The sequence below is a fragment of the Chrysemys picta genome, chromosome 16 (genome assembly GCF_011386835.1).
Source record: "Chrysemys picta bellii isolate R12L10 chromosome 16, ASM1138683v2, whole genome shotgun sequence".
Taxonomy (NCBI): Eukaryota; Metazoa; Chordata; order Testudines; family Emydidae; genus Chrysemys; species Chrysemys picta.
In genome coordinates this window covers 1,045,030-1,057,864 of record NC_088806.1, presented here as the reverse complement: position 1 = coordinate 1,057,864, position 12,835 = coordinate 1,045,030, and the positions used below count along the sequence as shown (strand labels likewise).

The window sequence follows — 12,835 nt, the reverse complement described above, 5'->3', positions numbered from 1 at the left end:
GGCTGCCCCATTGCCAGCTCCTGCCCCATCCACCCCCCTACCCCTGACCGAGGTGCTCAGCGTGGGGCAATTTGGGTTTTTTCCCCCCTTTTATTTAACACAGGCAGTAGAAAAAAACAGCCCCCCCCCCCCATCGCCGGTGGGGGCCCCCCCCCGAGCCAAGAGCCGCGTGGGTCACCGCATGTTCCCGGTACGCCCAGGGGGTGGGGGGGACCAGTCCATATGTTGGAGCGTGGCCCAGTCGCCGTGTCGATCCCACGCCAGGCCTGAGATCCTGTGTGTCCTGTGTTGTCATGTGTCCTGTGGGTCACGTCTGTGGCAAATGGCGCCACGCTCCCCTAGCAGAGCCTGTCCCGCCTGACGCGCAGAGCGAGCGAGCGGCCAGCCGGCGGGTCCTGTGTCCTTAGTGTGTTCTTGGTGTGTCCTTGGCGTGTTCCCGCGTGGGCTCCGTGTCCGGCCGGCGGGCGGGCGCCCCCTATTGCTCCAGCGTGTGCTCACAGGTGCGGGCCAGCTCTCCCAGCTTGACGCGGGCGTAGTCGACGCGGTTCAGCGCCATCTGGCAGCCCTTGCGGGCCGAGTAGCTGGAGCCCTCGTGGGGCTGCCCCGTGGCCACCTGTGTGTGTGGGGAGATGGCAGAGAGGGGGGTGAGCCTGCGCGCCCCACGGCCCCGCCCCCCCACGCCGGCCCCGCCCCCTCACCTGGGTGAGGTACCGGATCTGCCCCGAGAGCTCCGACTCCACCTTCTGCACCGAGGCGGTGAACTGGGCAGCCTGGCGCTCCAGCAACCGCTCGTTCGGCTTCTCCTTCGACAGCTCCAGGATCACGTTCCCTGGGGGGGCACGGGGGTGAGGGGGCGCCCCGATAACCCCCCCGCCTCCCCGAGGGGGAGCCTCGTCCCAAAGCGCCCCCCTGTTCCGGGCCTGACCCGCTGGCGGGATCCACCCCGGCACCTCTCCCCCGCCTCAGGGGATTCCCCGGCACCTCTCCCCCCCCATCGCCATGACCTCCCACAAGGGATTAGTGTTGCCAACTTTCTAATTGCACCAAACCGAACACTGAGGCCCCGCCCCTTCCCCCAGGCCCCGCCCCCGATCACTGCATTCCCCCTCCCTCCGCGGCTTCCTCTCCCCCACCCTCACTCACTGTCACTGGGAGGGGCCGGGGATGAGAGGATTGGGGGGCAGGAGGGGGCCGTGGGGGGCTCAGGGCTGGGGAGGGGGTTGGGGCGCGGGGTAACCTGGGGGGCTCCCAAGCAGTGGGGGGCTAAGGCTGGCTGCCTGGCCGGACGGTGGGGCTCCTAGGTGGGGGGGTGGGAGGCTCCATGGGCCCCGCCCCCTCGCTCCCATTGGTTCCCGGCCCAGGGGCATGCGGAGCCGGGACAGGTGGGGACTCGCCTGCCTTAGCCCCGACCGGACATTTACCTGCTCGGTCAGTGCTGCCGACCGGCGCCGCCAGGTCCCCTTCGATGGGGCGTTCGGGTCGACAACCGGACACAGGGTCCCCTGCCCCCTGGCCCCGCCCGCCCGTTAGCCACGCCCCTTGCAGCCCCACCCCGCCCGTTAGCCACGCCCCCTGGCCCCGCCCCTACCCGCGCTCTGCAGCCAGCCCCCGCCCGTTAGCCACGCCCCCTGGCCCCGCCCCTACCCGCGCTCTGCAGTCAGGCCACGCCCCCGCCCGTTAGCCACGCCCCTTGGTCCCGCCCCTACCCGCGCTCTGCAGCCGGGCCCCGCCCCCGGCCGCTGGCCCCGCCCCTACCCGCGCTCTGCAGCCAGCCCCCACCCGATAGCCACGCCCCTGGCCCCGCCCCTACCCGCGCTCTGCAATCCGGCCCCCGCCCCCGCCCGTTAGCCACGCCCCCTGGCCCCGCCCCTACCCGCGCTCTGCAGCCGGGCCCCGCCCCCGGGCGCTGGCCCCGCCCCTACCCGCGCTCTGCAGCCTGGCCCCGCCCCTACCCGCGCTCTGCAGCCAGCCCCCACCCGATAGCCACGCCCCTGGCCCCGCCCCTACCCGCGCTCTGCAGCCGGGCCCCGCCCCCGGGCGCTGGCCCCGCCCCTACCCGCGCTCTGCAGCCGGGCCCCGCCCCCGGGCGCTGGCCCCGCCCCTACCCGCGCTCTGCAGCCGGGCCCCGCCCCTACCCGCGCTCTGCAGCGAGGCGCCGATCTCGCGCTCCAGCTCCTCCAGCACCCGCAGCCGCTCGTTGGCGACGCTGTAGGTGGCCATGGCCCCGCGCGCCCCGACGCTCTCAGCGCATGCGCGGCCCGGGCTCCGCCCCCTCCCCTTCTCGGCGCTACATTGCGGCGGCGGCACACGTGACCCGGAAGCGATGGAGGGGGCGGGGCCCGGCCCGGCCTGGAGGCGCCACGTGCGCCGGGAGCTGGAGCGGCGGGAACGCGAGACGCGGCGGGTGCAGGGCCTGGTGCAGAGCCGTGAGCGGGGGGCGGGGCCTGGTGCCGAGCGGGGGCGGGGCCTGGTGCCGAGCCGTGAGCGGGGGCGCGGCCTGGTGCCGAACGGGGGCGGGGCCTGGTGCAGAGCCGTGAGCGGGGGGCGGGGCCTGGTGCCGAGCGGGGGCGGGGCCTGGTGCCGGGCCGTGAGCGGGGGCGGGGCCTGGTGCCGAGCCGTGAGCGGGGGGGTGGGACCTGGTGCCGAGCGGGGGGGGCGGGGCCATGAGTTGGGGGCATAGCAGAAACCTGACCTCCAGTCCCCCTCCCAGAGCAGGGGAGAGAACCCAGGAGTCCTGGCTCCCAGCCCCTCCCCCCTCCGCGGTCTAACCCACCAGCCACCCTCCCCTCCCAGAGCTGGGGAGAGAACCCAGGAGTCCTGGCTCCCAGCCCCCTGCTCTAACCACTAGCCCCCACTCCCCTCCCAGAGCCGGGGAGAGAACCCAGGAGTCCTGGCTCCCAGCCCCTCCCCTTTCTTCATTTACAGATGAGAAACTCCTGGAGCGCCGGGACCTGGAGCGGCTGTTGGTAGAGAAACTTCAGCTGGAGCCCGGGACCCAGGAATCCAGGTGAAGCTGGGACCATAATCCTCTGCTCCTGGGGGCTGCAGATTGGGAGTGAGGGGCACCGGCAGAGCTGGGCGGGGGGCAGGGCTGGGCTAGGCTAGGCTAGCAGGGGGCTGCGGGTCGGGAGTGAGGGGCACTGGCAGAGCTGGGGGGGGCAGGGCTGGGCTGGCAGGGGCTGCGGGTCGGGAGTGAGGGGCACTGGCAGAGCTGGGGGGGGGGCAGGGCCAGGATAGCAGGGGCTGCGGGTTGGGAGTGAGGGGCACCGGCAGAGCTGGGGGGGGCAGGGCTGGGCTGGCAGGGGCTGCGGGTCGGTAGTGAGAGGCACCCCAGAGCTGGGGGGGGGCAGGGCTGGGCGAGGAGGGGGCTGTGGGTCGGGAGTGAGGGACACCCTAGAGCTGGGGGGGGGGCAGGCTGGGCGAGGAGGGGGCTGCGGGTCGGGAGTGAGAGGCACCCCAGAGCTGGGGGGGGGCAGGGCTGGGCTGGCAGGGGCTGCGGCTCGGGAGTGAGGGGCACCGGCAGAGCTGGGGGGGGCAGGGCTGGGCGAGGAGGGGGCTGCGGGTCGGGAGTGAGGGGCACCCCAGAGCTGGGGTGGGGGGCAGGGCTGGGCGAGGAGGGGGCTGTGGGTCGGGAGTGAGGGACACCCTAGAGCTGGGGGGGGGCAGGGCTGGGCGAGGAGGGGGCTGCGGGTCGGGAGTGAGAGGCACCCCAGAGCTGGGGGGGGGCAGGGCTGGGCTGGCAGGGGCTGCGGGTCGGGAGTGAGGGGCACCGGCAGAGCTGGGGGGGGCAGGGCTGGGCGAGGAGGGGGCTGCGGGTCGGGAGTGAGGGGTGTCACGGAGTATTGGGGGACTCAGGGCCCTGCACCCCCGGCTTCCTGCGATTCACCATGACTCTCAGCCAGCCAGTAAAGCAGAAGGTTTATTTGGATGACAGGAACACAGTCCAAGACAGGTCTTGCAGGCACAGACAACAGGGCCCCCCTCAGTTAGGTCCAGCTTGGGGTCCCAGGGCATCCCAGCCCCCCCCTTTGGGGGGTCAGAGCCATCTCTGCCTCCCAGCCATCTCTCCAGCCTCCTTCCAGCCTGCTTCCCCCACTCTCCTCAGCGACCCCTCCCACAGCCTTTGTTCAGTTTCCCGGGCTAAGGAGTCACCTGGCCTTCAACCCCTTCCTGGGTTCTCATGTTACACTCCCAGGAATGCGCCCCCGGGCCGATCCCATCCTCCAATGCAGACTATCCCAGCACACTCCCCTGTCAGCATCCACAGACCACAGTGAGAACAGGCCCAGTTCGTCACATCTCTCCCCCCTTCGAGACCGAACTGAGCAGGGTCACTTTAGCCAGTGACCCGGGGAAGTTCGAACCTACCCCCGTTCCCATGGATGCCCCCGCATCCCTCCCATTCCTTGGTGAGAATTACACCAGGCCCCTCCAGTTTCACGCCCCCCCTTAGGTTGGGGGTGCTTGATGGCACTCGCAGTTCGCATGTGGGAAGGTTTATGCGGCCTGTGCCCTTTTCCCACCCCCATACCTCTGGGGTTCCAACTGGGCTGTGGTCTTCTCCCAGCGCTCCAGTCTGGAGGTCTGTGCTTTGGGCTCTCTTGGTTCAGAGCCGCCCTTTTTACCTTGGCCACCCTCCGGAAAGGCTCCTCTATGCTGGGCAAGGGTCCTAAAGCTGTTTTCCCCTTGTCCCAGGCCTTCCTCCCCCTCTGACAGGGGTCACAGGATCCGCAGTACTGTCGGACAGTAACAAAGACCCCAGGCCAGTAAAAGCTCCGTAGCAGCCTCTGCTGGGTACGCCAGGTTCCCTGGTGCCCTGAGAGAGGAATGTCATGGGCCCGGCACAGCAGCTGGCGGCGATACTTCTGGGGTACCACCAGCTGCCTCCTGATCCCCCCTGACTCCATTTTCCCTGGGGGAGCCCATTCTCGGTACAGGAACCCCTTCTCCCACAGGAACCTTTTCCGGCCACCTCGTCCCATGGTCTGTACCGCATTGAGGTCGGCCAGGTCCCTTATCTTCCGCAAGGAGGGATCTCTCTGTAACTCGGCCTGGAACTCAGCAGCTGGGACAGGGATGGCCACCTGCTCTTTCTCGCCCGCTGGGTCCGAAGCTGCAGCCTCCCTGAGCCGTGTCCCTGGGCGTTCCCTCCCCCCCAGGTTAGGGTCCTGCACCTCAGGCAAGGCACCCCCCTCAAGGCCAGGGCGCAGTGCCCCTCGCCGGCTCTGACTGCGGGTCACAACTAAGGCGGTCTGGGGGCTGCTTGGCCAGTCCTCTAGGTCCCCCCCCATCAACACCTCAGTGGGCAAATGGTGGTGCACTCCCACGTCCTTGGGGCCCTCCTTGGCCCCCCATTTCAGGTGTACCCTCGCTACGGGAACCTTGAATGGGGTCCCGCCCACCCCGGTCAGGGTCAGGAAGGTGTTGGGCACCACCCGATCTGGGGCCACCACCTCGGGCCGGGCCAGTGTCACCTCTGCGCCCGTGTCCCAGTATCCATAAACTTTCTTCCCATCCACCTCCAGGGGAACAAGGCACTCGCTCCGCAGGGACAGCCCCGCGCCAACCCTGTAAACGGAGAACTTTGAATCCGGAGCATCTGGCCCCCCAGAGAAGCTGGCCTGGGGCCCTTCTCTTTCTTGAGCAGTTGATAAGCTGCCAGCCCCTCTTGCGTGAGAAGCCTGCCCCTCGTCCGTCTGGGCCTCTACCAAGTTAACCCGGTGCGGGTTCGGTCTGCTCAGTCTGTCCTTGAGCTTGGGGCACTGGGCCCGAACGTGGCCTCTTCGGCCGCAGTAATAGCAGCTCAGGTCCCGTGGGTCCCCTCGAGCCGGTCGGTTGTCCCTGATGCTGGGCATTTCCCGGGGGAGGGGATTCCCAATATTCCCCCTTTGGGAGGTCCCAGGGTGACTCTCTCTCTGCATCGCGGCGGGCCTGTTCCTTTGGGGCTCCTTCCTGCCACCCCCTGACCGGCTCTTTACAAACTCATCAGCCAGCTGCCCGGCGTGTCGCGGGTTCTCTGGCTTTCTGTCCACCAACCACAGCCTCAGGTCGGATGGGCACCGCTCATACAGTTGCTCCAGTACCAGCAGTTTAATCAGGTCCTCCTTCGTCTGGGCCCCACCAGCCCACTTGCTGGCGTATCTTTCCATGCGGGCGGCTAGTTGCAGATATGAGATCTCAGGGGTTTTATCCTGACTCCGGAACCTTTCCCGGTACATCTCAGGAGTCAGCCCAAACTCTCGTAGCAGGGCCTTTTTGAATAGTTCGTAGTCCCCTTTCTCTGCCTCTCCCAGTTGGCGGTACAATGCCACGGATTTGGGGTCCAGTAAGGGGGTAAGGACCCGGAGTCTGTCCGTGGGATCAACCCGGTGCAGCTCGCAGGCCGTCTCAAAGGCCTCCAGGAAGTCATCCATGTCCTCCCCCTCCTTGTATGGGGCCATGATGCACTTATCAAAGCCCCGTGCAGTCCTGGGTCCCCCCTCACTCACCGCAGCCGGGGGTTCGCTGCCCTTCAATCTCGCCAGTTCCAGTTCACGCTGATGCTGTCTCTCATTCTCCTGTCTCTGTCTCTCATTCTCCTCCCGTTCATGCTGACGCTGTCTCTCTTCATGCTGTCTCTGTTGTTCACGATCCTCCAGCTCCCTCAGTTTTAGCTCTTTCTCCCATTCCAGCCAATTCCGCTCCACGGATGCCGAACGTCGCCGGGAGGATCCTCTGCTGGCCGGCGGGCTTCGCCGGGGGGACCCCCTGCTGGCCGGGGGGGTCACGGCGCCTTCGGTATTTGCTGGGCTCCTCCCCACCCTTCCCCTAGGCATAGGAAGGAGGGGTCTCGGGAAGCCCTCAGCAGCCGGCTGACCACTCCCAGCTGGGACAGACACTGGTGCCTGCGCTGCATTTGCCAGGCTGCTTCCCTGAGACACAGGGATCAGTTCGTTCGCCGCGATCTTCCGCCTCCAGCCGAGCAATGAGCTGTTCTTTGGTGAGCCTCCCAATGCGCAGCCGCCTCTGCTTGCACAGCTCCACCAGGTCGCTCTTAAGCCGCTTGGCATACATCTTCCTGCTGGCCACTCCCCGGCCTGTGTGCTCACAGCTCCCCACAGTTCCCAGGGGGACCCCTAGTGTGCCAGCCCTTCTCGAGGTCACCACCTCTCTGCCAGGGTCGAGCTGCAGACTCCTCCGCCCCTGGGACCACTCGCTGCGATCCCCCCGGGGGACCCTGTTACTGCAAAAGTCCTTCTCGCTGGTCACACACTCCCAGGGGTAATAACCGTCTCTCTCCCACTCTTCAGCGTGCCTGGTCCCCGTCAATCCCCCTTCGTTTTACTGCTCCCCAGTCACTTACTGCAGGAAGCGCCGTCCACGGGGTGCAGTAGATCCCGCCGCTGCCACCAGTTGTCACGGAGTATTGGGGGACTCAGGGCCCTGCACCCCCGGCTTCCTGCGATTCACCATGACTCTCAGCCAGCCAGTAAAGCAGAAGGTTTATTTGGATGACAGGAACACAGTCCAAGACAGGTCTTGCAGGCACAGACAACAGGGCCCCCCTCAGTTAGGTCCAGCTTGGGGTCCCAGGGCATCCCAGCCCCCCCCTTTGGGGGGTCAGAGCCATCTCTGCCTCCCAGCCATCTCTCCAGCCTCCTTCCAGCCTGCTTCCCCCACTCTCCTCAGCGACCCCTCCCACAGCCTTTGTTCAGTTTCCCGGGCTAAGGAGTCACCTGGCCTTCAACCCCTTCCTGGGTTCTCATGTTACACTCCCAGGAATGCGCCCCCGGGCCGATCCCATCCTCCAATGCAGACTATCCCAGCACACTCCCCTGTCAGCATCCACAGACCACAGTGAGAACAGGCCCAGTTCGTCACAAGGGGCACCCCAGAGCTGGGGTGGGGGGCAGGGCTGGGCGAGGAGGGGGCTGCGGGTCGGGAGTGAGAGGCACCCCAGAGCTGGGGGGGGCAGGGCTGGGCTGGCAGGGGCTGCGGGTCGGGAGTGAGGGGCACCGGCAGAGCTGGGGTGGGGGGCAGGGCTGGGCGAGGAGGGGGCTGCGGGTCGGGAGTGAGGGGCACCCCAGAGCTGGGGGGGGGCAGGGCTGGGCGAGGAGGGGGCTGCGGGTCGGGAGTGAGGGGCACCGGCAGGGCTGGGGGGGGCAGGGCCGGGCGAGGAGGGGGCTGCGGGTCGGGAGTGAGGGGCACCCCAGAGCTGGGGGGGGCAGGGCTGGGCGAGGAGGGGGCTGCGGGTCGGGAGTGAGGGGCACCGGCAGAGCTGGGGGGGGCAGGGCTGGGCGAGGAGGGGGCTGTTGGTCGGTAGTGAGGGGGCACCGGCAGAGCTGGGGGGGGCAGGGCTGGGCGAGGAGGGGGCTGCGGGTCGGGAGTGAGAGGCACCGGCAGAGCTGGCTGGGCGAGGAGGGGGCTGCGGGTCGGGAGTGAGGGGCACTGGCAGAGCTGGGGGGGCAGGGCTGGGCGAGGAGGGGGCTGCGGGTCGGGAGTGAGAGGCACCGGCAGAGCTGGGGGGGGGCAGGGCTGGGCGAGGAGGGGGCTGCGGGTCGGGAGTGAGGGGCACTGGCAGAGCGGGGGGGGCAGGGCTGGGCTAGCAGGGGGCTGCGGGTCGGGAGTGAGGGGCACCGGCAGAGCAGGGGGGGGCAGGGCCAGGCTAGCAGGGGCTGCGGGTTGGGAGTGAGGGGCACCGGCAGAGCTGGGGTGGGGGGCAGGGCTGGGCGAGGAGGGGGCTGCGGGTCGGGAGTGAGGGGCACCCCAGAGCTGGGGGGGGGCAGGGCTGGGCTGGCAGGGGCTGCGGGTCGGGAGTGAGGGGCACCGGCAGAGCTGGGGGGGGCAGGGCTGGGCGAGGAGGGGGCTGTTGGTCGGGAGTGAGGGGCACCGGCAGAGCTGGGGGGGGGCTGCGGGTCGGGAGTGTGGGGCACCGGCAGAGCTGGGGGGGGCAGGGCTGGGCGAGGAGGGGGCTGTGGGTCGGGAGTGAGAGGCACCGGCAGAGCTGGGGGGGGGCAGGGCTGGGCGAGGAGGGGGCTGTTGGTCGGTAGTGAGGGGCACCGGCAGAGCTGGGGGGGGCAGGGCTGGGCGAGGAGGGGGCTGCGGGTCGGGAGTGAGGGGCACTGGCAGAGCTGGGGGGGGCAGGGCTGGGCGAGGAGGGGGCTGTGGGTCGGGAGTGAGAGGCACCGGCAGAGCTGGGGGGGGGGCAGGGCTGGGCGAGGAGGGGGGCTGCGGGTCGGGAGTGAGGGGCACTGGCAGAGCGGGGGTGGGCAGGGCTGGGCTAGCAGGGGGCTGCGGGTCGGGAGTGAGGGGCACCGGCAGAGCTGGGGGGGAACAGGGCTGGGCTAGCAGGGGGCTGCGGGTCGGGAGTGAGGGGCACCGGCAGAGCAGGGGGGGGCAGGGCCAGGCTAGCAGGGGCTGCGGGTTGGGAGTGAGGGGCACCGGCAGAGCTGGGGTGGGGGGCAGGGCTGGGCGAGGAGGGGGCTGCGGGTCGGGAGTGAGGGGCACCCCAGAGCTGGGGGGGGGGCAGGGCTGGGCTGGCAGGGGCTGCGGGTCGGGAGTGAGGGGCACCGGCAGAGCTGGGGGGGGCAGGGCTGGGCGAGGAGGGGGCTGTTGGTCGGGAGTGAGGGGCACCGGCAGAGCTGGGGGGGGGCTGCGGGTCGGGAGTGTGGGGCACCGGCAGAGCTGGGGGGGGCAGGGCTGGGCGAGGAGGGGGCTGTGGGTCGGGAGTGAGAGGCACCGGCAGAGCTGGGGGGGGGCAGGGCTGGGCGAGGAGGAGGGGGCTGTGGGTCGGGAGTGAGAGGCACCGGCAGAGCTGGGGGGGGGGCAGGGCTGGGCGAGGAGGGGACTGTGGGTCGGGGAGTGAGAGGCACCGGCAGAGCTGGGGGGGGCAGGGCTGGGCGAGGAGGGGGCTGCGGGTCGGGAGTGAGGGGCACTGGCAGAGCGGGGGGGGCAGGGCTGGGCTAGCAGGGGGCTGCGGGTCGGGAGAGTGAGGGGCACCGGCAGAGCTGGGGGGGGAACAGGGCTGGGCTAGCAGGGGGCTGCGGGTCGGGAGTGAGGGGCACCGGCAGAGCAGGGGGGGGCAGGGCTGGGCGAGGAGGGGGCTGTGGGTCGGGAGTGAGGGGCACCGGCAGGGCTGGGGGGGGCAGGGCTGGGCGAGGAGGGGCTGTGGGTCGGGAGTGAGGGGCACCCCAGAGCTGGGGTGGGGGGCAGGGCTGGGCGAGGAGGGGGCTGCGGGTCGGGAGTGAGGGGCACCCCAGAGCTGGGGGGGGCAGGGCTGGGCTGGCAGGGGCTGCGGGTCGGGAGTGAGGGGCACTGGCAGAGCTGGGGGGGGCAGGGCTGGGCTGGCAGGGGCTGCGGGTCGGGAGTGAGGGGCACCGGCAGAGCTGGGGGGGGCTGTGGGTCGGGAGTGAGGGGCACCGGCAGAGCTGGGGGGGGGGGCCGGGCTGGCAGGGGGGCTGCGGGTCGGGAGTGAGGGGCACCGCAGAGGGTGGGCTCGGCCTGTGACCCAGTCCCCTTTGTGCCCCGCAGGGCCCCCCTGGAGCTGGCGTCGCTGCAGCTGCAGCAGGCGGTGGAGCTGGCGGAGCTGCGGGGGGCTCAAGAGGAGGTGAGTCGGGGGGGGGTGCCGTGGTGGGGGGGGGGGGACAGCAGCGTCCGTGGGACTAACCCCTCCCCCCCGTGTCTTCCACCCCGGTAGCTGGCCCAGAGCGTGGCCCACCTGAGCGACGCCCCTGAAACGCAGCGAGACCGAATGCCAGGAGCAGCGGGCCAGGTGAGCCCCTGATCCCTCCCCCGTGTCCCCCGTCTTCTCCCCAGTATCCCTGGGGGGCTGTAACCCGCTGGCGTGTGTCTGCCCAGGGCAGGGCGCTGTGCCCGGGAGCTGGCGGGGGGCTGGCGGGGTGCTGCCGGGAGCTGCAGGCCCAGCTGTGGGAGCAGGGCCAGGAGGCCGAAGGGCTGCGGGCGGCGCTGGGGGCGGCACTGCGGGCGCGGGACCAGCTGGAGGCCCGGTGGGTGCAGGAGAAGGAGCTGGAGGCGCAGAGGGTGAACGAGACCAACGCCCGGGAGGAGAGGTGAGTCCCACGGCCCCCCCAAGGGCACCAGCCCCCCCCGGCAAAGCCCCCCACGGCCCCCCCCACACCAGGCATGGTTGCCCCACGTGCCCTCCCTGCCTTGAGCATTGTCAGCCACTTCTCTGCCCCCTCCCCCCCCGCACAGGGAAACAAGGGGTGAGCCCCCTGCGTGCCCCCCCCGCAGGCTGGGCCCCCCCTACCTGCCTGTCTGTGCCCCCCACAGGTATCGGGACCAGCTGTCACGCCTGCACCAGAAGCTGAAGAGGATGCAGCTGGGAGGAACGGCTGGGGTAACGCCCCCCCCCCCACGCCCTCCTTCCAGCCCCCTGCCCTTGCATGGCCCCCCCCTTTATCATGAGCACCACCCCGTCACCCAGATATCCTGCGCTCAGATTCCCACCGCCCCCCCCTGTAACCTCCCACGGCCTGCCCAGCTGGGCTGGCGGCAGCCTGGACACCCCACCCTAGAGTCAGCTGCATTTGGGGGCCTGGTGAGCAGCACCCCCTCCTGGGCAGGCACAGGGAGGGGCAGGAGGGGCTGGGTGTGTACCCCCAAATTAACACCCTTCCCCCCACCCAGACCGGGCACGGAGCTGGTGACGAGCGAAAACACGTCCTGCGAGGAGCTGGTGAGAGGAGAGCGGGGGGCTGCTGGGTTAGAGCAGGGGGGGCTGGGAGCCAGGACTCCTGGGTTCTCTCCCCGGCTCTGGGAGGGGGGTGGGGGCTGGTGGGGTTAGAGCACGGGGGGGCTGGGAGTCAGGACTCCTGGGTTTTCTCCCTGGCTCTGGGAGGGGGGGGTGGGGGCTGGTGGGTTAGAGCAGGGGGGGCTGGGAGCCAGGGACTCCTGGGTTCTCTCCCTGGCTCTGGGAGGGGAGTGGGGGCTGGTGGGTTAGAGCAGGGCGGGGCTGGGAGCCAGGACTCCTGGGTTTCTCTCCCCGGCTCTGGGAGGGGGGTGGGGGCTGGTGGGTTAGAGCACGGGGGGCCTGGAGTCAGGACTCCTGGGCTCTCTCCCCGGCTCTGGGAGGGGAGTGGGGGCTGGTGGGTTAGAGCAGGGGGGGCTGGGAGCCAGGACTCCTGGGTTCTCTCCCCGGCTCTGGTAGGGGTGTGGGGGCTGGTGGGTTAGAGCAGGGGGGGGCTGGGAGCCCAGGACTCCTGGGCTCTCTCCCCGGCTCTGGGAGGGGAGTGGGGGCTGGTGGGTTAGAGCAGGGGGGGGCTGGGAGCCAGGACTCCTGGGTTCTCTCCCTGGCTCTGGGGAGGGGAGTGGGGGCTGGTGGGTCAGAGCAGGGGGGGCTGGGAGCCAGGACTCCTGGATTCTTTCTGCCCAGTGTCAGGAGGATTGTGGGGTCCCATGGTTTTTCTTCCATCCCCACCCCAGGCAGCAGTGGGGCTGTGCCCTGGGGGCAGCTCATCCCCTGGAGAGGAGGAGAAATGGATGGTGAGGGACCAGGTAAGAGGGGGAGACCAGCGTGCCCCTTGTTGCCCCCGTTTCTGCCAACCAGGTTTTACCCCAATTGTCCCCCCCGCCCCTTTGTCGTTCCAGATCCAGCGCCCGGACCCGCTGCTGAGCTGGACAGAGATGCCCCCTAAGTGGCTACACCAGGGAACCCTTGTTCTGGGGAGCATTGGGGGGGGGGGGGGTGTCTGGCTCCAGATCTGGCCAGTGCATCACCCCCCATTCCCACAAGGCTCATTAACCCGGCCCTTGTATGCAAACCGCTGCCTTGTCCTCATGTCTATCTTTGAATATGCATTGTGCTCATTTGCATAAATGCTCCCTTTCCCCTGGA

General features: G+C 69.9%; 2 protein-coding genes across 6 annotated transcripts in view; one reads left to right on the top strand and one right to left on the bottom strand.

Annotated features, from left to right (window-relative positions):
• MED11 (mediator complex subunit 11) overlaps nucleotides 1-2,269 on the bottom strand; it is a 25,924-nt gene extending 23,655 nt beyond the window's left edge. The window contains exons 1-3 of one of the 2 annotated variants that reach the window (XM_065570526.1): nucleotides 2,136-2,269; nucleotides 699-829; nucleotides 67-613 (exon numbers count right to left, since the gene is read on the bottom strand). In XM_065570526.1, coding sequence (XP_065426598.1) covers nucleotides 476-613; nucleotides 699-829; nucleotides 2,136-2,220 — 354 coding nt within the window. In that variant the 5' untranslated portion in view covers nucleotides 2,221-2,269 and the 3' untranslated portion in view covers nucleotides 67-475. Of the gene's footprint in view, nucleotides 1-66; nucleotides 614-698; nucleotides 830-2,135 lie in introns of those variants that run through there. The other variant, XM_065570527.1, reaches the window with a different exon arrangement.
• On the top strand, nucleotides 2,219-12,835 carry LOC112061580 (autophagy-related protein 16-like). 4 transcript variants are annotated; one of them, XM_065570519.1, is made up of 8 exons: nucleotides 2,219-2,426; nucleotides 2,926-3,007; nucleotides 10,510-10,585; nucleotides 10,676-10,750; nucleotides 10,837-11,048; nucleotides 11,629-11,677; nucleotides 12,424-12,495; nucleotides 12,589-12,835. In XM_065570519.1, the coding sequence occupies exons 1-8, from the start codon at nucleotides 2,219-2,221 to the stop codon at nucleotides 12,814-12,816; spliced, it is 1,002 nt and encodes a 333-aa protein (XP_065426591.1). In that variant the 3' UTR covers nucleotides 12,817-12,835. The 4 variants fall into 4 exon arrangements, with proteins under 4 accessions (XP_065426591.1, XP_065426595.1, XP_065426594.1 ...); XM_065570523.1 differs by lacking the exon at nucleotides 11,629-11,677 and adding an exon at nucleotides 11,272-11,338 and having other exon boundaries at nucleotides 12,425-12,495; nucleotides 12,589-12,722; XM_065570522.1 differs by lacking the exons at nucleotides 10,837-11,048; nucleotides 11,629-11,677 and adding an exon at nucleotides 11,272-11,338 and having other exon boundaries at nucleotides 12,425-12,495.

Bases quoted from the DNA above. Each gene is read 5' to 3' on its own strand.
- LOC112061580 (XM_065570519.1), top strand. From the start codon at position 2,219: ATGGCCCCGCGCGCCCCGACGCTCTCAGCGCATGCGCGGCCCGGGCTC. The intron at 2,427-2,925 runs GTGAGCGGGGGG...CTTCATTTACAG, and splicing joins GCAGGGCCTGGTGCAGAGCC to ATGAGAAACTCCTGGAGCGC. The intron at 10,751-10,836 runs GTGAGCCCCTGA...GTGTCTGCCCAG, and splicing joins TGCCAGGAGCAGCGGGCCAG to GGCAGGGCGCTGTGCCCGGG.